Consider the following 27513-nt stretch of genomic DNA (forward strand, 5'->3'; position numbering starts at 1 on the left):
GGACCCTATCCAGGGTTGGTTCCTGGATGACTAAATTACAATGAACTAATTGTAAGAGCTGATAATTTGTGAATAGGTGTCCATGATGGCCGGTAGTCAGTGTGCTACTTCATCTGCAGTAGTGCCTGTAATTCTGAAATTTTCTTTGTTTAACAAATCAACAGAAAATGTAGTAAAACTCTTTGCAAATAACTTTGAAGAGGCAGAAAACAAATCTTGGTGTAAAAGGTAAACTTATAAAAGTCTTTTGCAGGATATTGGAAAAGCCACGCAATGAGAACTGAGGTTTTTGAAATAATTCAGGAAGGAATTCTATTAGGTGGGTGAATTGGCTTCTGACTTAATTCTTGGTTGGAATTAAAATCAGGAAACACTGCACCTCTCCAGAAACTTAGCAACATTAGTTTCTGTCCTGATATGTAGTTCCAACCTGCTGTTTTGCTACAATTTGTATAGCGTATTCATTGTTTACTTGGATGACTAATGGATGCTATGAGCTTGTTGTGGTGATCACTTCAGACAAGGATAAACAGCCTGATATGCTGTCCTCAGAGACCTATGGCAGGAAACGCCTTTACCTGTCATCTTTCAATTGTCTACACAGCTCTCTAGTGCACTGAGCATAAGCAATAGAGCCAAAAGTAGACAAATCACTTAGACAAATGCTGTGTTTATGTCTATATTGGAGAAAGTATTCTCTATCTCCAGCTATCATTCTTTCTTATTCAGCAGCAGTCTTCAAATACCTTGAAAGCATAACTATACTGAAATCTCCACCATCAGTTGAGATCTTGTTTTTGCTATCAAAGTCAGGCACCTGCTCCCATTAAGGCACTCAATGCTTGCTGTTTCCCATTTTATATCCACACATTTTATATGCACCTTTTGTGCATTATGGTGGACAACATAAATATTTCTTTAATTCTGCCTTAAAAAAGAAGTACCTAATTCACTTAGTATTTATGTAAAAGTGTTAATTGTCACTTGGTATCCTAACTACATACGTTGGTAAGAGCCTGAATGGTAGGAGGAGTAGAGGGCACTACAGCACTTCTAACACAGGAATTGGTCATTCATGACTTAGTATATTGTTAAAAAAGAGTGGTGTGGGGTGAAGGGGGATTGCCATAAATTATATGCTTTATTTAATTAACAGCAGTTAAGTTTTCAGGTAATAAGTTCATGTAGACTTTGTAGTTGAAACCATCAGCAGAGATTGGCCTTTAGGGACTTGAGCTGCATAGCGATCATCTTGGCTTCAAGCTGAGCTTTGTTTCTCAGTTAAGATCGCTTGCTTTTCGTCAATTGAGGAAAACAAAGCCTCGGACTTGTGCCATGTCACTGAACCTATTTTACTGTATATTTCTTTTATAGAAACTTTTTTTTCCTTCTTTTGTAGGTGCAACATTAGGATACAAGGCACATTTTTGAAGCTCAGGAAGCCCAGTTGTTTTCCACAAACCTACTAATACTACTAATAGTAAACGTGTATTCTTTACTCTGCTCAAGGTTTTTTCTTTATATATTTTTTACAGTGTGTGTGTGCTTTGCAGCCCAGAATGTGATAATTACCCCGTAATATGGAAAAGGATAGAAATCTCTGGAGAATGATGATGTATTAATCATCCATTTATTTAAATACCATAATTTAGTGCATAGCTCATTACTGAGACACTGACCTTCGAAAGTGAAAGGACCCTGCCGTCTTTTAGTATTCCCTACATGATTACTGCCGGTATCAAAGCTGATTTCATTGTGCTGCATTTATGGGGGGGGGGCAGATAAAATTCTGTTTTTAGACTGCTTTTTTATTTTTTTAAACTGCTTACTTTTTAAATCAGAAGAATATTTGTATTATGTACACTTGTGAGTGGAAAAGCAAATTAATTACTGTATGTGTGTGTGTGTGTATGTGCGCATTTTTGTATGTATTTTATACAGTCTATATGTATGTATGTACTGTGTATCTGTATGTGAGTAAAAGAATAGCATTAAATTGCGTATTTTTATTATTTACATTTGTATACATGCATACATATATATTATACATATCCATCCATCTAAACTGACTTTTAATTTAGTTTTATGTTTGCATAACAGTACATGTAGTGCTTGTGTGCATTGTACACTATATGCAAATTCAAAAGGATCTTCATTTATATTACATTACATCTTGCTAAATCATTAATAATACAAGGGTGATAGAGTGGTGCGTTGTGTAGCACTACAGTAAACAGTGAATATAACAACATAATAGTGAATTGTATAAATCAGTTAAATAAATACATATATAAAAAGGTTGATTAATAGGTAAGTACTTACATAAATATTAATAGGTAAGTACTTACATAAATAGTAATATTTCTTCAAATAATAGTTCTGTTTTATTCTTTAGGGTTTTGAAGACATTGTGCATATATAGAACATCTACCACCATCCTTCTGCCTTCCCAGCAATTGCATATATTTATGTCTACTGTTTGCTCAAGTATGCTTTATGTGTCTCTGTATGTTTGTTGTAACATTATTTAACGAGACAAGGGAAGAATATCCACGGTGAACCTGATTTAATTGAGGGAAAAAAGGCCAAAGGAAAAATAAGGAAACTCAAAAGGTTTAATCTCCACAGCCAGTTTACACAAGTTGTGAGGCTTGCAAATATCATAAGTTAGGAGCTCCATCTCTTTCTCTCCCTGGTCCATCAATGAACAACCTCTTCTGGTGGCTAGCAAGTATACTGTATATTGTAGAACCCGGAAGAGGCTGGAGAAATAGGCTAAGTCTACTTCTGTGTGTTCGTTAGAACTGCGGAGAAAAGGAAACAAGGTTTTAGCAACTGTGCCCACTTGCCATGAAGTGGTACTGCTTACTTAATTGGAGCCTTGAAGGTGTCTCCTAACTGCAAGTATCTGACTATATGTATAATGTAGTATATATGTAAGTATTATATATTTATTCCACAGTGTATATAAATAATGTATGTGTATGTAGATGGAGCAAGTGTAATAATTCTGCAGTTTTTCTGCCATGCAGGGCCTGGGCATTTGTGTTGTTGCTTGCATCATTTTTAATATACACAGATTGCCCTTTAAAATGAGTTGCCACTTGCTTTCATCCCACACTTTTTAATGAATCCTTGTTAAGCTTTGTCACCTTCTTTTCCATATTCAATGACAAGGTGTTTTGTGTATATGCTGGGCCATAATGCTGTAGGAGCAGGTGAGATTGTAAAATTGTTGTTCAGAAGCGTACATTCTGTGATGCTAGTGTATGTGTGCACAAAGACCTCTTGCTTTGTAGTATATGTGGGTTTTTTAAGCTGTCTCCATTGGATTTATCTTTATTCAGAGAAAGGAATGATTTGACCCTGAATTCCTTGATACTTATTTGCTTGCTTCACATCAGTACTTTTATTTTATGTTGAGATGGTACTTGCATTGTTGATTGCTTCTCTCTCTCTCTCTTTCTCTCTCTCTCTCTCTCTGTCTCTTTCATCCTGTAGCACATCCCCCTTTTTTCATTTCTTAATCAGTTACTCTTCAAACAGCAATTCTAATTACTCCTCCTCTTAGCTCAAATGCTGGCTGTTCCCCAGCAATCCTATTTTCCTTCCCACTCTTCCTTTTTCCTCCATATTGCAGTTGACCTCTGTCAATTAAAGAGACCCTTGTTCACAGTCCTGGCTGCTACCCCCGCATCTTAATGATGTTGGGAATTTCCAGAGGTGCAGTCGACGGTTCCTCATTAGAGAGCAATTTGAGATGCTTATGGAGTGGCTGCTTTGCTATTTTAGATGCCCCAACACTTCTCAGAAAGTCACACCAGCGTGTGTTGTGTTAAAACTTTCAGTCATGAATCTTTTTTCCCCTCCCATCCAAACCCAACTCATCTGTGAAAAAAAGTCAAGTGGAGTTTAACCTACTGATTAACCAAACAGGTGACAGAGTAGTGGGCAGCCCTAGCCATTGCTGTCTAGTTAATTTCTTTTTAAACTGTTACAGTGTTTGAAAGTAGTCATCCTGGTATGAGAGTTTAGATACCACTGTAGTAAATAAATCTTGATACTTGTAATGAGCTGATTGGCATCTACAGCATGCCACTGTACGATTGTAGGGAGAGAGCTTTGTGGTTTTCTTCATTCAACTAAAGCTGCCCATTCCATATCTTCCTTGTAGACATATGTCATTCTAATCCTTTTTGTCAACTTTAAGATCCTTTGGCCCCTTCAGAAAACATGCCATAGGATGGATATTCACACAACACTGAGTAAATGAGCCTCAGTGATAGTAACAGTATGTGGGAAGCAATGTGGATAGCTAGTTATTTTTCATTTGATTTAATTTCAAGCAGTTATACATTGTTAAATCAGTAGTTGTTTTATAAAATTACTTAATTCTGCCTTTTTATAAAGTACCCTTTACTTCTTCCTGAGTTTCTAGCTTTTTATGTGGCACCTTGAATATCCTGCTGTATATATCAGTCTTGTTTGTGTTATATTGCCCACTTTTGTGTGTTAAAAATGTGGATTTGTTTGTAACATTTTACACATTACTTTCTTTTCTGCCTGTATCAATGGTTTAATATCTATCTATCTATCTATCTATCTATCTATCTATCTATCTATCTATCTGTCTGTCTGTCTGTCTGTCTGTCTGTCTGTCTGTCTGTCTGTCTGTCTGTCTGTCTGTCTGTCACTTTTTCCATAAATACCATCAATCGTCTTTTCCATCATAGAGCCATGTGAAGCTGGAGCTTATTCCTAGACTCACTGAGTGCAATGCAGAAGCCTATATCCTTCCCTTGAAAGGCACACTGACATACACCCACCAACTCTCACCAAGGTAATTTGGAGCTGCCAATTTATACAGCCTGTATGTCTTTAGGGTATGAGAGGAAACTAGAGATCCCAGAGGAAATTCTACATGGATACATGTGAACTCCACACAATGACCAAGGCAGGAATTATACTCTGGTTTCTGAACCAGTATCCTAAAACTAAAAAGTTTAATGATAAATTTCAGGTGTGTAGCTGCAGTTGCCTAGTAGTGTGACATCAAATAAATAAGGTTCTGCGGATTTCTCATAGAAGAAAGGCCCTTAACCTGCAATTGTTCCATCCTGGGTATGACGTTAATCTGCATCCAGCCCTGCAATCGGATCCTCCAACTTGCAAGGGAAAATTTGGAGTTTGGTGGCAGGATTGGCACTCCAGCCTCTGTAAAAAAGCTCACACCATTCCATCTGAAACTAGTGTGGTGCTGAGGTGTCACCTGTTGCACGGCTGAACTCAACTTATATTTGGGATCCTGAGGTGGGTCGTCTTGTGGTGGGTGCGACAATGCGCTGTATCAGTGTATGCTCCCAACCACCACCACCACCATGGCCACCATGACCAGCAGTGTTGTGGTGAATGACCTAGTTCCTTGAAAGCATTTTGTGATGTCCTCATGGACTGGGAAGTACGAAGAAGATTACTCCCAACACTAAGATTCACAGTTAATTATAAAGAAGGAATTGTATTGAACACTGAGGAGCATACATTTTTGTATATTTAGAACATTTCATTGCCTGGAGCAAGCAGTTTAATATAATATTTTTTTTCTTCAATTATCATTGTAGAAGCCCACATTCCAACACTGGAAAAAAATGATAAGTTTCTTCAGTATAATCAAAGCCAATCACTACATTTTGGATGAGCCCAGTCCGACCTGTTTACCCAATTTTTTTCTTCTCAGTCTTAGTTTTTACTGGACATGTCCTGTATATTAAACCCTTGTATTCTGCAGGTTTAAATTGCCTCCTGTCACTCAGTAGGGAAAAACAGAGCTTCTTCTTTATTGTTAAGTGGACACATACTAGCAGGAAAAATCTTAACAGTCCCAGAAGTTTGAGTAGATTGATTCAGAGAAATGTGTTATGAATGTTCTCCTTGGATCCATGTAGATTTTCTCTTTGAATACCCTGGTTCCTTCCTGTGCTTAAATATTACCAGCTGAAATGGCTTCTTTAGCCTGTCATGACATTTGTGTGAGTGTGATGTCACATTCATGTCTTGAAGTTGCTTGTGCTTACTTAGGAAAAAAAATATGAAGCATCCTTTGGTGAAGGAGGTTGCCCTGCCACCATATAAACATTGTAATATGTTTTTTTCTTCTTGACCAGGTGTCTTGCCTTTAGATTATGCATGGTCTCTGAGGAAAAATAATTGTGCTTTTCCTTTTGCAACTTCGAGACTTGCATGTAAGGTTAAATAAGTGACTAAACTGGCCAAGTGGAGCGTCCTGATCAGTGTTGGTACCTGCTTTACATGCAGTTCTGCCAGGATAGACACTGGTTATGACCATATATTGAAACAAATGGGTTACAAAGTTGCATGAATTGATGTATGAATGAGCTATAATGTACTTACGTTTGGATTTCTGTGGTTGCTTCAAGGTGGGGATGACTTTAGAATGAGTTGAAATCTCCCTGTGAAATATATGTGATGCTGATCAGCAGCGTGGGGTCTACTGTCAGGATTATCTGATAAAAAGGGTTTTCATGAATGCATACATGGCCTCCTTCACAAAAAATACATGCAGCCAATTTTTCAATTTGCCATTTAGAGCTCTGCTAATTATTTATTCATCAATTATTCAAAACCATCTCTAATTCTTAACGTATGCCCAGTACTGCCACAGCAGGTTCTGAATATCAGTAACCCTGGACTGGGATGATATGCTCGGAAAATGAATGGATGGATGACATGTGAGTATAGTTAACAGCTTTATGACCCTGGTTGTTTCCTGCCTTGTGTACAGAATATACTCTGGCTCCTGTGACCCTCTTTTGTAGAATGGAACCTCATTAAATTGTAAATATATATATTTTTATATGCTAGAATTTACAAAAAGAAAATGGCCTGAAGACTTTAAAAAAGAAAAAGCATTAACATATCACCATAGCTGGCTTTTGATTTTTTTATGTCCTTTTTGTGCCAGTTAATTAAAATAAAAAAACCATCAGAATGATACAAAGAGAGCTGGTTTCGCTCCTCCATGCTAACACCCTGCTTGGCACTTAAGACAGAGGCACAGCAGATCAACGATTACATACCTAAACTCCATACTTTCAACATAGAGAGATGGGGGTGGCGGGTGGGGGCAGCGACAAACAAAAAAATTCACAGCAGCGTAATGCAGGCAGCAATAGGAACAAATGGCAGTACTTGAGAAAAGGCCTGGCGTCACGCTAATTTTCCTATGCCGTCGCTTGTCAGTCGAAGCTTGGAAATGAAAACCTATAATTAATTGCTCTTGTGCATCCCATTCTCCTGGTGACAACCCATAAATTTTATTTTATACACACGTTCATTGACATTTTCAAGTTGGAAGCATAATAATTACCAGAGTTATAACACCTTCCATTCCGGGGCCGCTCGGCTGACGAGCGCGCTGAATACTGAGTTGTTAAGGTTTGACGGCATTAATTGCCCCTATAATCTAATATCACAAAGGCGGGCGATTACATACCCTGTGCGGAGCATGCAATTCGACACCGGGGTTTCAGAATGGCACAGGAAAACAAAAGTGGTGCCATTAGCGGTTTGACGGGCGCTAACTAAAGCAGCTCACAATGCAGAATTATATTTTCATTCGGCTTTGTCTCTAGGCAGAAATGATTTTTTTCATTAAGATGTGAATTGAATGGGTAATAGAAGAGGCTGAAAAAGCTAACAATTTGAAGTCAGGCATTCATTAATTGCATTTAAATTTTTTGTCACCACTGTTAATTTGAAAGATGTAGCTCTTAGAGGCCCTAGAATTATTATTAGCAGAAAAAGAGAAATGGGGAGAGAGAGGGAGAAAGAGAAGGACAGATTGTTGTTCTGCAGTACAACTTTTTTTTTTCTTTTTTGGCATAGCCTCGTGGTGTGGTACAGTCTGGTTGATCTTATTAAACTGCAATATATAATGTTACATGCACTCTAAATCACTGTGCTTCACCCAGTTGAATGGCTATTAACTGGCTCTCTACTGATGTGTAACTGTCCAGTACACATACAAGAACTGGGTTTGATGAATTTGGCTTTGAGATTTGTTTTTTCTCCGACTTACCAGAGTTTGTTTCTCCCTTCATAATTTGAACCCATGCTTGTTATGGTGTGGGTTTGTTCATATAGTGATTTTTTTTTCTGTTATTTTGTTAGGCTAGCCGCTTTATTTCTTTCAAAGTTTATCATTCATTTATCTGAATATTACATCAACTTTACATTTAATTATCTGACATTTTATGAAAAGGCATATAAATCTGAATTTTATAATTGTTTTCATCTTTATCCAACTGTAGAAGTAACTAGTAAGACTGTGTCACAAAAAATTCATACTTTACTGATGGATAACCTAGCCAGTAGGCCACATAATCTGCATGAATATAAACTTTGTTTTATTCAATATCTTTCTATAATGAATACTATTACAAACGTTTTTGCATGTATACTGTATAAAAAATGTTTCCACATTTCTAATTTGTGGGCCAACTCCTTAAACAGTAGCCAACACTACCTACATGAACACAAACCTTGTTATACAGTGTTTTTTATATCAGGTATCACCCATTGGTTCTTGGCAAGTGCAGTATGTTTCAACTGGTTTTCTTTTTTCCAGGAATCTTAAATATATTGTCTTACAGATTTCCTTCATTTGTTTTTGATGTCTACAACTGGTGCAGTGATAATTAAGTGATACACTAATGAGAAGGCACTTTACTCAGTGATGTACTATCAATCGCTTTAGCCAACAGGTCAATTTTCCAACAAGAATAACGCTTTGTTTTATACAGTGATGTTTTATAATGCCGTTCCAAGTTTTTTGACAAATACTGCCTCTTAGAGATTTGATTAAAATATCAGTCCAAATGGACTACTGACAAACACCTAATCACAGTGAGTTTCACATGGCTTATTTTGGCTTGAGCATGTGAAAGGCACCATATAAATACAATGTATTATTATTATTATTATCTGTAGTATTCAATTAGACCTTTTCACAAAATTTATAAATGGCACATCAACAGGTAAATCTACTTCCTGTTAGTTAGTCAGCAGTGGGTCATATGTATTCCATTTCTCTACGTCCAATTCCAGTAATCAATTTTTGCAGTGAAAGTATTGTTGAAATGCACTACACACCAAAAGCATCAAAACTAGACAAAGACTAAAATATTCATGAAATAATTTCTTTTTAATTACTAAGGTAAGTTTGTTTACTTTCTTATACTACTGTGTTAACAGTTTCAGCTAGCCATTTTTTTTATATTTAATATTAGCACGTGCCATTTCAAATGATTTTAATATATTGTAACATAGAATAAGCAAGGTAAATTAACTATAATGTTATACAATAACCGTATTTGATCTATATTTACATTGTGAACATCTATTTTTGTATTTTTTTCAAAATTTTGTTCATGTTTGTGGTGTGTGAGTTATTAACTTCTTGACATGATGCATGTGTACATACAGAATTTCAAGTTAAGGTTCATATTGTAACTTAGAAAAAAATCATTTAATAACATTACATCACATTAATTTGTATATAATGCATGGTCTTTTTCCATTGAGAAGGGAGCTGCTGTGCTGTTTTATATCAGCACAGACTCTCACACGTTAACTCAGAGAAAACGTTTGCCCTTTCAAAATCTGATTCCCATATCAGTGCAACGCCAAAGTTGTTGCAGCTGCTCATAAGGCACAGCATCAACACTAAGGCTGTATGTAAACCTTATGTACTTATCAGATTTAAAATGCCAGCTACAAATAGTAAGTGTTGCCATGGCGTGTGAGAAAATGTGGTCCTTTATCATTTGTGATTATGTGGATCCATTTTCTTCACTATGTTTCATCAGTTGGAAGACTGTTGAAACTCTGGCAAGGATGTTTTTGTTTAGAATTTGAACATAGAGGGACATAATAGAAGCTTTTCTTTTGTGATTTTGCCACTGTTTAGAATAATCAGAAGATCGTCTACCCATCAACAATGCCTCCTGGAAGAAAAAATATGAAAGTGTGAAAATGGTCAAATGCCCTAGCCACCAGGCTTCAGTATTCTTATGAACATAAACTTTGTTTTATATGCCATGTTCAAATATGGAACAACATTCTAAAAGCATCTGTTTACATGTCTTATGTTGGAGTGCAGAAAGGTTAAGAGACTTATTTTGAATCACGCAAATAAATACAATACAACCCCATCAGAACCCACTGCTTACTTAAAGTGTGTTTCTATATTGAACACAATTACAAAGTAGTTAATAAGTGTTCGGTTGCAACTTTTGCAACTGGAGTATAAACATAGTAAGTAACTCATTTCAGGTCACACAGTGAGTCAGTAGTGGGTACTGAACCAGCCTTGTGGTTTACCTCAGCTAGTAGACCAGACTACCTGCCATAAATATAAAGCAGTGGTTCCAAAACACAGTTTTGGAAACCCCACATGGCTCCAGGTTTTTGTTCCTACTAAGATATGTTTTTATTAGGACTGCTATCCTAATTACACAAGATGTTATTTTACAGTTTCTGTGTTTTGGGGTCAATGCTAAAATTACAAAACTGAGTTTGGTAAATGTTTACTAGAACTTATTAAGCAGTAATACGTGCTAAATGGGGATAATTTAGTGTTTTTCTTATTATTTGTGTCTTATTTTTTAAAGATGTTCATCATCATTATCATTTCAATTTTCATTCTGCTTTTCCAGATGTTCTTGTTATTTAATCTGTTATTTATTAATGAAAATGTTAGTGGGTCTAACATGGTAGTTGTGCAGACTTTCAGTATTCAGTGTTGTTTGCCTGGGTACCTGCTTCTACTCATTGTTAATTGTCGTTATTAGGATACAATTAAGGGACAAATTACACAGAAACAAATAATAAGAAAACAACTGAAAAGAGTTCAGCATTTAAAGCCATAGCAAAAATACACATATTCTAAATGTGTTATAATTGTAAAAACTCGAAATAAGAGACAAGAAAAAACTAAAAAAGCTAATTAAAGGAGATAAAGTGACTCACTAATTGTGAAACTGGTTGGAACATAAACCTTCAGCCACACAGGTTCCTCAGGACTGATCCATCCACAGAGTTTTACATCCCATGTAAAAAACAGTACCCTCCATATAACATAATAAGCGATTCTGTTTTGGAAAATAAGCTGGTGCGATTGGCGGGGCTGCACAATGAAATCCCATTGAGATTAACACACACAACATGACATCATCAAAGTTACATAAACTTATGATCATTTCAGACCAAATTATTTAATTTGAGTAAACCAGTAGATTTTGAAAACATCACATTGGCAGATAACTATATTAATATTTCTTTGTATAGGATTTAAAGTCTCTGCATTTATCCTAACATAGCTTGCAGTACTCTGCATTAAAGGTAGGAGAATAAAATATGAAATGTTCATAGCCAAAACATGAATCCATTTCTGTCAGACCACCATAAAGCTTGTTCCCCATACAGGGTCATAAATAGTCTTACTAAGAGGCAAAGATAATCAAACTCCACCACGCCAGCTGTGAATCAAAAGCATGACAGTGTTGGACAATATGAATAGGGATATCTCTATCAAACACACATACACACATTATTATAATCCTGTTTTTCTGTACTTTATATCCCTTTATTAATAATCATGTTTACTAACATCAGCTATGGGCTCTGTGTATCCTAAATTGAGATACTGAATATATTAGTAATAGCTGAAAAAATGCTACATGTCAGTTTCCTTTAAGATGCAAAATTAGCTTCACTCCTTCTCTAGTATCTTCCTTCTGCCTCACGGGCACAAGTACTCAAGTGTATTTTGCTAGGTGGAAATGTACGGTAGAAATGAAATGCAGCCTATAATAGAATTTAGGAAATTATCAAAACCATCCTCACTTTTTTTAGTTCATGAAATCCTTCTCTAAATAATACAGCATGTATAAATATATTTATTCTGTTTGCTTGGGTTAAGCAGTTCTTGGACAGCATTGGGTGTCAGAAAAGATAACACAAGAAAAAGCTGGAAGGGATAGGTAGAAGTGTTAGATATTGTGAAAAAGTGGCAACAACCAGATAAACTGGTCCTATTCTACATCTTATAATGACTATAAACCTGGGTGACTAACTCTGAAGGCGGCACGGTGGCGCAGTGGTAGCGCTGCTGGCATGTAGTAAAGAGACATGGGGTCTCTTCCTGGGTCCTTCCTGCGTGGAGTTTGCATGTTCTCCCCGTGTCTACATGGGTTTCCTCCAGGTGCCCCGGTTTCCTCCCACGGTCCAAAGGCATGCAGGTTAGGTGCATTGGCAATCCTAAATTATCCCTAGTGTATGCTGGGTGTGTGTGTGTGTGTCCTGCAGTGGGCTGGCGCCCAGCCCGGAATTTGTTTCTGCCTTGCGCCCTGTGTTGGGCGCTGGGATTGGCTTCAGAAGTCCCCCATGACCCTGTGTTAGGATGTAGCAGGTTGGAGAATGAGTGACTAACTCTGATCCTGGAGAGCCACAGTGGCTGCAGGTTTTTGTTCCAACCATTTTCTTTATTAGATCCAATCCTGACCAATAAAATATCTTATTTAATTTCATGGCTTGCTATTGTTTTAACTCTATTATATCAGTTCATTCTTAAATTATGTATTTTTTTCCTTTCTAGTGAAACAGGTATCATCCAAGTGATTTGAAGCCTAAAGTTGATGAGTAATTTTCAGTTCTTCACTTTCTCTTCAGTTTCCTTCAGAGTACTTAATTAAACCAAATAGTGACTGATGAATATACACCAAATAGTGAATGATGAATACACACAGGTGAAAATGGAGACAAGCTAGACGCAGAACTGTTGGTTCCTTTGTCATTTGCATCATATTACCAATAAGGAGCAGTTAAAACAATGATCACAGCTGTTTAAGACTGAAATAAGATATTAAGGGTTCAAAATCTGAACAAGCAGGACAAAATGTCACTTGAACAATACATGCTTCATCAGAATTACACGATTTCTTATGATCAGTCGGGTTAGCACTAAAACTTGAAGCCACTGCAGCCCTCCATGAGTGACGTTGCTCAGCCCTGATTTAAAGGGTCAGAGTCTTAAATAGCAAATAAATTAAATAAAGTTAATTAGTAGCAAAAACTAGTCACCAATTAAGAAAATAGTATGAAAACCTGTAGCCACTGTGGCTGTCCAGGATCGGAGTTGGCCCCCCTTGCTATAAAACTCTGAAGCCGTTATTATGTATAATATTAACTATTAATTTTTTATATTGAAGTTGTGCCATGACAAAATGAGCTAGTCTGTACTGGCCATACACAATTAACAAAAGTAACCTACAACAAAGTATTTAGGCTTTCAACAAATGAAACAATAGGTACACATTACTATAATTTGCATCAATTAATATGTCAGGATCATTTGCAGTTTGAATTTACCTGTTGTTACTTTTGGAGGGTTTCTAGTTTTGATTTCTTTGAAAATAATTTTTTACAGTATGTTTCTATTTTTTATACTTGTTGATAACTTCACTGTGTTTTCACTCACTTTTTGTTTCAATGCCTATGCCAATTGATGCATCCGACAGCATGTTATTTAACAACGAAAGATTACAGGAACTGTCTGTACCTCATGTACAAAATAAAGGAAAGACCATTACAATGTAATGGAGTAAAAACAAATATTCTTGGTTTGGACTTCTGATACTAATTAATTGTTTCCTTGACAACAATTTCTGGTTTAGCTACTTAGATAAGAAATGTTGCCTAATAGACTCTTGCCTGTCTTATGTAACCAATTTCAGTGTTTTTACCTCTGCCACCTGGGGAAAAAAACACATAAAACCTCCCTGAACATTCTCCTTTTCCATGAAAACGTTCTGTTTGATCACATGATTAGCTCAAAAGAGTTTATAAATATATTTTTATTTGGAGTGAAATAAGCAAAAATAGGGCAGCACAGTGGCACAGTGGGTAGCGCTGCTGCTTTGCAGTTAGAAGACCCAGGTTCACTTCCTGGGTCCTCCCTGCATGGAGTTTGCAAGTTTCCTCCCACAGTCCAAAGACATGCAGGTTAGGTACATAGGCGATTCTAAATTGTCCCTAGTGTGTGCTTGGTGTGTGTGTGTGTCCTGCAGTTAGCTGATGCCCTGCCTGGGGTTTGTTTCCTGCCTTGCACCCTGTGTTGGCTGGGATTGACTCCAGCAGGCCCCCGTGACCCTGTAGTTAGGATATATGTAGTTAGCTTGTATAATGGATGGATGAATAAGCAAAAATATCTCAATTAGCATAGCTAGATTGTTCGGCTACTAAATTGCTCACATGTACTTGTAGGCTTTATTACAGTAAACTACATTACTGTATAAATGATGTTGCGTGGCAGAACAGTGGTAAGCAGTGCTGGATCACAACTCAGAAGCCTGTGTTACCTTACTGCTTTTACTACTGTGTGGAATTATCATGTTCTTCCTGTGTCTCAAGTTTTCGCACATACCCAATATATAATCTCAAATCCTTATAACACCATTGAGGCTAATAGCAGGCTGTAAAGTGGCACAGTATGGCAGAATGGGGAGATTAGTATGATTGCACCTTGTGATGGAGTGGCATCCCATCTAAAGCTTAATGTTTGTCAAGGCAGCATATGGCTTTTCCCAGCCCTGTCACTGAAATTGGATTGATGCATAATTAAATTCAACTCTCTAGACAGAGGCCAGTGTGTTATATGCATGTACCTGCATGACGGGTATTTAATCTGTCACCTCTGTTGGATCACTGTGGGGTGAAATTTTGGCTGAAAGTCAGTCAGCAAAGTCGGTTCTGGGCAAAGAAGAATGCAAAGCATGTTCCTTTTCTACTATTGTAGTTTGTGGTCATATGTGTGGCCATTGTGAGAATTTAATTTAAATTTAACTGTTTGAGTTTGTGTAAAAATGTATCATGTGTAAAACATTTTTCAGAAGTATAATGTTTGTCTCATTTCTTGTGGCCATCAGACTTTGTAAGTTTTAAAAATCTTCTATCTTAGAAAAAATATTGCTTCTACCTTCTGTGTTTAACTTTATCTTCTGTTTGCTTCAATTATATAGATACAGTATGACCTGGCACATTTGAACTATGGAACTAGATTTTTTTTCTGTTGTCTTTCATGTGGAAACTTTAGGAACGTAATTGTTGCAAACAAGCAGTATGTTGTGTATGCAGTTTACATTTTAATTATTCTCAGTTTGTAATGGTGTATAGCACCCAGGGCTTAAATGTGTACTTACTAAGATTAAATTAATTAAACTGGCACCTTGTCCAATGTTGGTTCCTGCCTTGTGATCAATACTTACAGAAAAGGTTCCAGTAGCCAAGCTCTATCCATGCTTCTTAATTGGATAACTGAGAAGGTGATATTATATGTCATCATACTTTTTATTGTTACCACTTTGTTGCGAAAGCAGTCTGTGGAAAAACAATACTGCACACATGCTGTACAAAATACGTAATTGCAAAGTCAGTCACTGATTTTAATGATTTGAAAGAATTTGTCATATGCATGTCTCACCCAAAAATGCTGTATATTATTATTTATTATTGGATTATTGAAACATATTATCTGAATGGAGATAAGATTGGTGGACTGATGTGAGTGCAACAGTACGTCTTTTGACTTCAAAAAGGACCATGCTGCCCATTTCCCACTGCACATCGATGGCACTGAGGTGGAATTAGTCAAGAGCACCAAATTCCATGGTGTGCACCTGGCATCTGACTTTATTTGGTCAATTTATGTCACCTACATAGCCCAGAAGGCACAACATCATCTCCACTTCCTTCGACAACTTAGTAAGGCTACCCTACCACCCCCTATTCTCACCATATTCTATAGGGGCTCCAATGAGAGCATTCTTATTCTTATTCTTCAGCTGCATCATTGTCTGGAACAAGATCCTACAATGGATAGTATGCACAGTAGAAAAGATCACTGTGGACTCTCTGTCTTCCATTAAGGATGCTTTTTTAAGCATTGCATCTGCAAACCCTCTAGCATTGCGAAGGAACTCTCCCACCTGTTTAATGATTTTATTGTTCTACTTTCATCTAGCAGAAGGTGTACTGTAGCTTGGAATTGTGCTGCCCTTCCTTCTGTCAGATCTGCTCCAAGTAGTTTATTTGTATGCAGTACATTTGTTACTAGTGTTGTTTTTATTGTTAGTTGTTGATATTATCTATCTATCTATCTATCTATCTATCTATCTATCTATCTATCTATCTATCTATCTATCTATCTATCTATCTATCTGTTATCCAACCTGCTATATTCTAACCCCAGGGTCACGGGGGTCTGCTGGAGCCAATCCCAGCCAACACAGGGCACAAGGCAGGAACCAATCCTGGGCAGGGTGCCAACCCACCGCAGGACACACACAAACACACCCACGCACCAAGCACACACTAGGGCCAATTTAGAATCGCCAATCCACCTAACCTGCATGTCTTTGCACTGAGGGAGGAAACCGGAGTACCCGGAGGAAATCCATGCAGACACGGGGAGAACATGCAAACTCCACGCAGGGAGGATCCGGGAAGCAAACTCGGGTCTCCTAACTGTGAGGCGGCAGCGCTACCCACTGCGCCACCAGTGCTGCCCTCTATCTATCTATCTATCTATCTATCTATCTATCTATCTATCTATCTATCTATCTATCTATCTATCTATCTATCTATCTATCTATCTCTATTTAAATTATTACTATCATTTTTATTATTATTATTATTATTATTAGTAGTAGTAGTAGTAGTAGTAGTAGTAATGGTGGTAATAATAATAATACATTTTATCTATCTATATATCTACTATTATTATCTACTATTATTGTATACACTGTATGCTCCAGTACTGTGTATGGATGGTATGACAAAAAAGCCACTTAAATTTGAAGTTGAATATTTATGAAATAGTTAAATACTTCTTTTCTACTTAATTAATTCAATGGAAAATTTTGGATCGAAACATTAGACATTACTGAGATTTTGTTCTTTAAAATAATGACCAACATATATCATTGGTATATTATGTGAGCATAGTCATGTCAGCCAGCTCCCTGTATTTCTTAATAAAGATGGAAGGTGTTACAAAGGTGTTATTGTAGTGCAAAAGAGAGAGGATTTTTATACAAAGAGCAAGAAATAATAAATTAAACCAAGCAATAATACACATATCAAAAGAATACGTTATCAGTAGTCAAACTGGCAGATTAGTAAAACCATTGTCATAGAACTAATTTTGTAAACCTTTTTCAAAATTACTTTAATGAAAACTAAAGGCAACGTGTTTACTGGGAGAGACTGACTAGTCAGACACCTGAAGAAGTTGCTCTAACATGGGTATAAGTAGCCACTCACTGAAGATGGCTTCTTCAAATAAAAAATTAAATGTTTATGTTTTATTTTATTTTGTTTTTTCTCATCATTTTGGATTGATTTCAACTTTGAAGACTGGATAGTTGGGTGAACAATGAGAAAACTGAAAGACTTTCTTCCAGTGATCACCTTTAAGATGTTTTATATTTAATTTAGGATGATTTCAAGCAGTAGTGACATTTATTGTTACAACAGTAAATTAATAAGAAATAGCTGCAAAGAATGCAAAGGTTCAGAAACCACATGTAAGCAGTGGGTTATTGGATCTAAATTGGACCTTGTACTTTAAATGTTAAACTGTTTAACCAAGTACTGTATATTGCAATGATTGCTTATTTTCTATAATACTAACATGTCATCTTATAGCCATGAGTTATAAGTAAAAATGGACTGTCCATAATTTGTATGTGTAATCCTGAGATTTTGGGATGTTAACTTTTTTTAATCTACTAAAGAACTACACCTGTGTGTATTTGTCACTCTTCAAAATAATTTCTGTCTGTTGTATATGCAGTTGCTTATATATTTTTCTTCATTACCTCTGAAAAAAATTTATTTGATTTCAGATCCGTTTTGCTTCTTTTTTTAACATTGTTCATGGTTAAGATTTAAATTTGAAATTGGTGAAATTGATTATGAAGCCTTCTTTATAAAAGTTTGCTTCCTGCTTTTAACACCTCTATTGATTATTTTCCTCATGAGCATCAACTCAGTAACTTAATATTCTAAGCAATTGACAAAAACACAAGCAGTTTTGTATTTAATGATGAAGTGTCTTCGCTCTGTATTTGTCTTTCCAAGAGCTGAAAAAGTCAGATCTCTCACTTCCTTCTTTTCTTTTTGGCACCTTAGAAATGAGTTTGTAATTCTTCTCTTTCCAAATTCATAACAGTCAGCCTTAATTATGATGATTTTTTTTCTCAGTAAACATCATCAGAAAATCTTTTTAGGATTGTAATTAATAAAGTTAGGTGACAGGCTGTCTGAAAGCAGTGTTACTTTGTAGCTAAGCAGTTGAACTTTAAACCACAAGGTCTTCTTATCCCACCGATATCTCAGCTTGTGGCCTTGTGATCTAATGGGAAGACTGCATTTTGGTACACACAAAATGATGTAACAGGTGACTTTTGTAGCTATTAGGAAAGAAATCACCGTGAACATGTTGGACGGATGTGTGAATTATGGAGTGTGACACTGATTATTTTTGCTTATACTTTGTCAAAAGCCTGTGAGCTGCTTAACAGGTTAAAAATAAAGAAGACAGCAATAGTAGTGAGGGTCTTTTGTGTGTCTTGTTTGTTTATACCTCTGATCCTGAGCAGAATATAAATGAATGAGGAAGAAAGTCAAGGGGAAGATACCGAGCAATAGTTTTCCTCAATACCAGATAATCCATCTACCCACTCATTGTCTGCATCAAATGTAAGTCAAAAATAAATCCCAGCCTGGATGTCACCCCATTGTAGTGCACACTGCCCCATACACTATAGTACCAAGCTAACAAACAATTTTTATTTTTATAATTACTTCATATAAGTAACACCATATTAAGCCATTGTTTTAATACTCAATAAATTACTGAAACATTTTTAATAGGTGGTGCATAGGCGGACTAAGTAACTTGCTCAAATCCATATAGTTCAAAGTGTGGATTAAATTAGTGGTTCTCAAAGTGTGGTCCATAAACATGTACCAGATGGTACGTGGTCTAACTTAGTCATCTTTCTTAAATGGACTTTCTTGCTAATAAGGCCACATGAAATGGCTTTAAGACACCAACCACAGGGTGCCTTATCTGACTTTCTTGTAGATGATAACATCTTTTTACTTCTGGACCAAACCTTTCCACTCTGATCCTGTATGGTTGTAGCAATTGATCCCATTCTTTCTCTCTTTCGTCATTTCTTCCAACTCAGAGTCTCTCTCTTTTCCAACCAAACTCCTTCACTATGCAGGACTCTTTTGTTAAAGAGCCAACCCTTGGCAATAGCAGTCCCTTAATTCCACGTGGATGCTACTTCTGATGGATTAAGTTTCAAACTCTGTCCCATAACACAATCTTCAGTTCTTTATTATGCATTATCTGGGACTTTGAAACATTAATCTAACAAGGTCTGAACATTAATACAGACTTTCACTCCAAGTGGACAGGTCTAGGCACCTTGTAGTCAGGAAGTTCAAATAGGGACAGTGTATGCCACCCAGACCTGAGAGAAGACCCCAGGTGCGAGGTAGAGACCTGCAGGTAAAACCAACAAAAAGGAGCCAACATGGTAGCTTGTAGAGTTTGGTGGAGTATAAGAATTAGCTTGCTTCACAGAAAGAGACTGAAGAGCAGTAAAAGAGTGTAAGAGTTTTGTTTGGATTTTTGTTTTCTTTCTTCAGGAGACACTTTCTTAAAATAAGCCCTCTTCATGCCTAATAACTCACTATTTGAGTTTGTGTACCAACTCTTCTTCTTTGTACCTTGGATCATTACAGTGTTTTTCATATGAGTAGCTGTACAATAGAATGTAATAACTGCAATTTGATTTTTTTGATAATGAGTGGTTGTTGGCCATAGGTGGTCCTCTATATGTTTGACTTTGACAAAGTGGGTGTTTGTCCAAAACACTTTGAGAACAACTGGATTAAAAATTTGAAGTTCAGTTCCTTAACCACTGCTGGCACTGGCCTAACTTGCATATCTTTCAGATAAAGAGATCCCGAATATCTGGAGAAATCCTGGTTAGACATGTGGAGAACCTACCAACCCAACAAAGACAGGAGCCATGCCATGCCATAAGCAGACATGCAAGTTAGAATTTAATTATACTAAGTGCACATGACAATAAACTTGACTTGACTTGAACCCGGAATTCTGAAGCGGTAAGGCAGAAGTGCCCACCACTATACCTCATGCCACTAAAATGATTAGGTGTGAATTAAATATTTTCTAAGTTTTATGCCTGCACATGTTCGGAGTCTTTACACAGATATATTGGTATTCCAGTGACAGGGATAATAAACAACTGAGTTCATGAGAGAGTACACAGAGTAACAGTGCCTTTACAATAAGCCATATTACTTTAAACTACTGCAACTGAGTTTTTTCTGCTTTTTTTTTTTGGTTGGAGGTCCCCTGCTTTTAATGCTGACTTTTACCAGGGCTGGGTGTAAATTTCCGGTTGACGTTGCAGGGGGCCCTGTCTTTAGGCGGAATAACTCAGCAGGTGCTATGCTGGAGTTCAAATCACATCAGAGCCACCCCCCCAAAGCAGGCCTCATTGCCTTTTAAGCGAGAAGTGTTCTTATTTACGAGAAATCTTGTTTACAAAGTTAAATCAGTTCTTTACAGATTTAATTTGTAACTGACAGCTCTTTCTTCCCCCAGGCTTTGCACAGATAGGCTTCTCAAAATATGAGCAGTCATGCGTTCAGAGAAAAGCAAATGAATGCAAATATGTGGGTAGGGAGACAGTGTAGCGCAGTATGGGTGAAAAGTCAAGCTTTTTATTCTTGTTTTCCAGCCGGATCTGTGACACTTGGAGTTTTCTGTGTAATTCAGAAATAACGAACAGTACTGTCTGTTAACACAGGTAAAATGTGAGATAACAGCCTACCCTCTACACCCCCTCTCTAGCCCCTGCCTGCCCTGCATGCTTTAGTGCTAGGTAAACAAGTCCTTCACACACCAACTCAACTCTTTAAACAACGGGCAAGCAGTTTGCTTTGTGTTCTGCAGGAAAAAACTTAAGCAAAAGCAGTGAGAAACCTAGTTTGCCTGTGCAGTGATTTGTTAGCAACATGAAAGGAATGGCAGTTCTTCCACAAATAAAATGAGAGGCTGGAGAGCATGAAACTAAAGCTTTGTATTTAATGGGTGATTATCATATAAATATATATATCCCCTCCAAAGACTGAATCTTGGCTTTTCAAGTCTAGAACATGCTAAAAGCTCCTATTCAAGATCTGACTGACCAGCTAATGATTTCCTTGGGGCAGATCGCCTCTTTAACACTTAATTTAGGAGGTGATCTTAAGTCTATTCTGGGGCACATTTCGTTGAAAGGTTATACAAGTACTTAGACTGGACATATCATTACTTTCTTGTGACACATTGTTATAAGAGGAAATATCATTGATCAGTGTTGCTCTTTTGTGTCTTTACTGGGTTGTATTGTTCTAGAAATGTAGACTACTCATGGTTTTGCTGGACTAGATTATAGTAGAAATTATGTTCACAAGCATAGTGGTCAGCTCATGTGTTTACTGATGCAAATTAGTATGGACATATCTTTTATATAAACGTCTACGCATGGAAGTGTGCGTGTCTGTCTGGCCCGGAAGTGAGAGGTTGAGTTGGGGTAAGGGCTCCGCTTCTGAGGAAACAGAAAACTCGCTTAGCCACTAATGACACAAGCAAGGCCAGCACGTCAGCAAAATGAAACCTCAGAAGAAAGACAAAGTCGCTTAGCCGCTAAGATTGGAAAAGCGATATCTCTTTTACTTTTGCACAAGCAATGCGAGCACGTCAGAAAAACGAATCCTCCTAGGAGAAAGATGCCCAGGGTAGTTCCTTTCAATTACTTGACATCTCTAAATTTAATTTTTTTTTCTGATGATTTCAATAGTTTTTAGGACTCCAGGCTTTTTACAGCACGGGCTTATAAACTAGTTTATACTAAGAGTGCAAAACAAGACTTAACATCAGTAGAATGCACGAGAAGCTAAATCCTTTGACTAAAAACTGATCAGCTGGTGACACTGCATGAGCAGATTGTTTTAGTAGTAATTTGCTTACTCAAACTGGTCTTTTTTTGTCTTTAGAAAGACATATTATTGTGGATGGACAAAGTCAGGTCATGACTTTACTGAGGAATATTATTGTATAAGGTCAAATCTGCACTCGAAAGTGGAGGTTTTGTGTCTTTATAAAGCAAACTCTGGTGAAAGTTCACATCCTCTACAGATTTTCCGGCTCATGACCCTCCACAGTCACATTGTTTTAGGAGGCCACATTCATGATAGATTCTCATGTCTGCACAGATTGTGTTGGAAGGTCAGATTTTTAACTTCAAGAATTATCTGGGTCAGCTTATTTTGTACATTTATGTCCATTCACAGACCTTTTGAATTTATTAAGGCAAATTATTTTAAAAGTCTTCACATCTGTTCTCAAACTGGAATTTTACTGATGCAGATTTTTCTGGTAGCTCAGTTTCACACAGGCATACTGTTGCCTATATAAGTTACTTAAAACCTTTGTTTTTTAACATGATTCTGGATGTTATCTACTGCTTTTTAATGATCACTACTCATTATATTTGGTCTTTGTTCACACTCTCTCTGGTCTGTTGTAATTCTGACTTCCAAAGTGAAGGTTGTCCTGAAGTATTGTGTTTCTCAATTTGCCTATGTCTTTCTGCCTTTGTTTTGTAGGTTCCTGTGTCTGTGGCCATGATGACCCCTCAAATGATCACACCTCAGCAGATGCAGCAGATCTTGTCTCCTCCACAGCTGCAGGCTCTTCTCCAGCAGCAGCAAGCTCTAATGTTGCAACAGGTAGGAAACATGACAGAATACAGCTTGTTATGGGTTCAGTAATAGTATGAATGTAGAGGCTGTTGAGTTGATCCCTAGGCCACATTCTTGTCATTAAATGCAGCATAAGCGCACCTCAATAACACATATGAAAGCTACACTTAACTGCTAGTTGCGTAAACTGCAGGACGGTCCAGCCTATGTCAGTTCTTAATGGTCAGTGCCAATTAGAAAAAGGAAAGTATCAGACATCATCTACTGCAGACCTTCAAACTTGTACCAATGACATGTACATTTCTTTAAGAGCAACAGTTACAGATTTTTACCCTGCTTGTTTAAGTAATTGTCAATGTTAGCCTGTTGTATCCATTTAACTTGGTAGGGTAAATAAATAAAAGAATACCGTTGTATTAGTGCAATCTAATTATAGACTAGCACAAAGCATATGAGCCTGCTTGTTTTACTTTATTTCCTTTCGCCCAAAGCTGTTATGTTACAAATCTGCAGAGCCCACAATAACCTTAACATAGTTTAGGTTCCCCTATTCTGCCCCTAGAAAGACCATCTTTGACCCATAGTTGTACACCATCACCTCTCTTGTCAGAGTCACCGTCACCTTGTTTGAAGTGATTACGACTTCCCTGTTAGACTCCTTATCGCTTAGTAACTTGGGTTCTCGGGAGCCCGCAAATTACCTTTTGAGACAGAAAGACAGGTAAACAGATTAAAAGATTGGGAACAGATCCTGGAATGAAGTTAGCATTGATCCTAAAGGAGAGCAGCTTCTTCCAAGTTGCCTTGGTGACAAAGTTAAGGATTAGAAGCTGACAGCAGGAATTAGAGATGAGGAGGATTCAGGCAGGCTGGGTGAGGCTTATGTCTTTTATTGCTCTCTCTATTTTATCCAACAGATGTGTTGTTATCTAGACCCGGAGGGTCCCATTCAGGGTGCAACACACCCTGTTTGTCAATATAGTTTTTTTTTTTTTACGCGACCGCAAGGACATCTTGCACAAAGCTGTTGGCTTTTCCACCATGTAAACAAAAACTGGTGTTTTGAGTCGCATCAGGAAAAGACATCAGTTATCTCAAATGTTTTTATTACTTCAGGGCAAGAGGAGTGGCAAGCCGGACTTGAATGAACAAACACCTCTCTTGAACAAGCCTCTCAAATATTTTACATAGCGCCACGCATGCAAACAACGCCCTCCCACCTTTTGACCTAACGTACCAAAAGAAATGAAGTCATGTTATCTCTCATGCAAGCTAGGCGTGGATTTCTCAAGATGTTACTTTGTTTAAAGTGGAAGGAGAAGAAGAAAATAAAGAAGCAGCAGCTGGCAGGACTTCAGAAAGTTGTTTTGCTTTAATGATACAAAGCGCTGGAGGCACTTTTAAATTGTATGGAAGAAAGTTGGTGAAGTTAATCATAATATTATGCTCTTGCACAAAAGTGAGAACTTGAAAGGTGTCATTCTTGCAGCTATGTTGCTCCAAGGAGTTTGGTGTGTAGATCAATGCTCCTTTTGACTCAATGGAAATTGAGGAAATCTGTATCTCACAGGTTGTTTAGCCAGAATTGGCTGATAACAGCAGTTTAAGAGCCAAAAATACTAGTATAAGTGTAGCTTTGTTTGGAATGCTCTAATGCTTGGGATTTGGATGAGAAAACTGGAATAGACCTGAGCTCAGAAGCCACACCTTTTGAGAGTAAAGAATACTTTAGGTAGTGGTCATAGCTGGTTTGATAGTAGTTGGGTAGATGGATGGGTAAAGAAGAATTGTGACATTTGTGGACGAAGCCCGGGACACAGACAGGAAGACATGGCAAATTCACCACCGCACTTTATTTACAATACTAATATTTACAGTTATTAAAGTGTACACAACCCACTTTCCCCAAAGCCCAGGCCCTTCTCACACTGCCTTTTCTCCTTCAGACCGCCTCCACTCTCTTCTCCTGCTTAGTCCTCTCCTCACCCGACTCCAGCTCTGAATGAAGGGAGGCGGTCCATTTTATAATCACCCGGATGTGCTCCAGGTGGGTTCATACAATCTTCCACGGACACACCCCAGTGTAGCGGAAGTGCGGCTGTATCCCGGAAGCACTCGGGTGTCCCTCTCTCTTCCCCAGCACTTCCTGATGTGGCGGAAGTGCTGAGGTCCAGGGCTCCAAAGGCATGGGGGCGCCCCCTGGTGGTGACCACAGGCCCCTCCAGGGTTGGGCTTCCAAGCCCTCTACCCGTGGCCCCAAACACAACCAGGGCGGTTGCCCCCTCGTGATCTGGAGGAGGCACAAGCCCTCCTCCGGTCCTCCTGGGGGTCCCGGCTGGGTACCACCCCCAGCCACGTGCCACGCATTGTAGTAACTTTTGGTGTAAAATATTCACTTTGTGGAAAGACTGATTGAAGGGATAAGTTTCAGTGATCAATAAAGCATTTTATTTGGAACTAGCAAAATACCCGCGCTTCGCAGCGGAGAAGTAGTATGTTAAAGAAGTTATGAAAAAGAAAAGGAAACATTTTAAAAATAACGTAACATGATTGTCAATGTAATTGTTTTGTCACTGTTATGAGTGTTGCTGTCATCAAGGATTTGATTATCATTATTTCTTATAATCAGGTTCTTATTTGGAGGATGTGTTGTGTTCAAGTTATATTCCGTTTTTGTCAACCGTTGTAAAGATAACAGGTTTCATTCATCGAAGTGTTCACTACCCAAATCAGTACTCGTGAACCTAAGATGTTTAACAGGCATTCCCGGTATTAAGGTGTGGATTTGCCTGCGAATATTTAGCGACAGCGTGTCTATGAACTTAAGCTTTACACTTTGCTTTCCTATTGATATGTCTACAAAGGCTTGTTCAGATTCAGAGGGTTGTTCCTTTCTTACTGCATCAATAAACAGCTTGTCTTCCTCTTTATCTGAGACATTGCATGCACGGGTTTACCTTTCCCAATCCTGCAAAGTCAGTTCACGTGAGCCGCTCGGAGTACATGCATCGAAGGTTCTCAGCTGTGCTTGTGCTATCTCGTGTGATCTTGCTATGTCCACGGCTTTATTTAATGTTAGCTCAGACCTGGCACTTAAAAGTTTCTCTCGCACTTCTGCTGAGTTTGTGCCAAACACTATTCTATCCCTGACCATGTCATCTTCGTTTGCATAAGCACAGTCCTTCACCAACAATTTTAACTCCGTTACAAAGTGATGAAAAGTCTTGTTTATATCCTGCGTCCTCTCATTAAACTTGTATCTCACGAATATCGTATTTGTCTTATGCATGACAAATGCCAGCGGCAGCGTGTCTATGAACCTAATTTAAAGTTAAGCTTTACACCTTGCTTTCCTATTCGTTTGCACAGTCCTTCACCAGCAATTTTAACTCCGTTATAGCAATTACTACCCAAATCGGTACTCGTGAATCTAAGATGTTTAACAGGCATTCCCGGTATTAAATTGTGGATTTGCCTGCGAATATTTAGTGGCAACGTGTCTATGAACGTAATTTAAACTTAAGCTTTATACCTTGCTTTCCTATTGATATGTGTACAAAGGCTTGTTCAGCGTCACAGGGTTGTTCGTTTCCTACTGCATCAATAAGCAGCTCGTCTTCCTCTTTATCTGAGACATCACACACTGCATGCATGGGTTTACCTTTCCCGGTCCTGCAAAGTCAGTTCACGTGAGCCGCTCGGAGTACATGCATCGAAGGTTCTCAGCTGTGCTTGTGCTATCTCGTGCAATCTTGCGATGTCCACGGTTTTATTTAATGTTAACTCAGACCCGACAATGCATCTTCTCATTAAACTTGTATCTTGCGAATATCGTATTCGTCATAGGCATGACAAACGCCAGCGGCAGCGTGTCTAGGAACTTAATTTAAACTTAAGGTTTACACCATGCTTTGTTTCCGCAGTAGCTGCACTTATGAATATGCTTGTATGCGTCACTCGCTTCATATTCTTTTGCTGCCTTCTCAATTGTGTAATGCGTTTTTTGTTCAGCTCTCTTTGGAGCTCTTGCTTGTTTTCTGCGTACTGCATTCACAGTCAGTTCACGTGAGCCGCTCGGACTACATGCATCAAAGGTTCTCAGCTGTGCTTGTACTATGTTGTGTGATCTTGCGATGTCCACAGCATTATTTAATGTTAGCTAAGACCCGGCACTTAAATGTTTCTCTCGCACTTTTGCTGAGTTTGTGCCAAACACTATTCTATCCCACCATCTTTAAAAAGGGGGACCGGAGGGTGTGTTCCAACTACAGAGGAATCATGCTCCTCAGCCTCCCTGGAAAAGTCTATTCGGGGGTTCTGGAGAGGAGGGTCCATTGGATAGTCGAACCACAGATTCAGGAGGAACAATGTGGTTTTCGACCTGGTCGCGGAACAGTGGACCAGATGTACACCCTTAGCAGAATCCTAGAGGGTGCTTGGGAATTTGCCCAACCAGTCTACATGTGTTTTGTGGACTTGGAAAAGGCATTCGACCGTGTCCCTCAGGGAACCCTGTGGGGGGGTGCTCCGGGAGTATGGGGTACCGGACCCCCTGATAAGAGCTGTTTGGTTCCTGTACAA

General features: G+C 38.1%; 1 protein-coding gene across 4 annotated transcripts in view; it reads left to right on the forward strand.

Annotated features, from left to right (window-relative positions):
- foxp4 (forkhead box P4) overlaps positions 1-27513 on the forward strand; it is a 244257-nt gene that overhangs the window by 116602 nt on the left and 100142 nt on the right. For all 4 annotated transcript variants that reach the window (XM_039749164.1, XM_039749167.1, XM_039749166.1 and 1 more), the window contains exon 4: positions 22837-22959. In XM_039749164.1, coding sequence (XP_039605098.1) covers positions 22837-22959 — 123 coding nt within the window. The remainder of the gene's footprint in view (positions 1-22836; positions 22960-27513) is intronic.

Source organism: Polypterus senegalus, chromosome 3 (genome assembly GCF_016835505.1).
Source record: "Polypterus senegalus isolate Bchr_013 chromosome 3, ASM1683550v1, whole genome shotgun sequence".
Lineage (NCBI taxonomy): Eukaryota > Metazoa > Chordata > Cladistia > Polypteriformes > Polypteridae > Polypterus > Polypterus senegalus.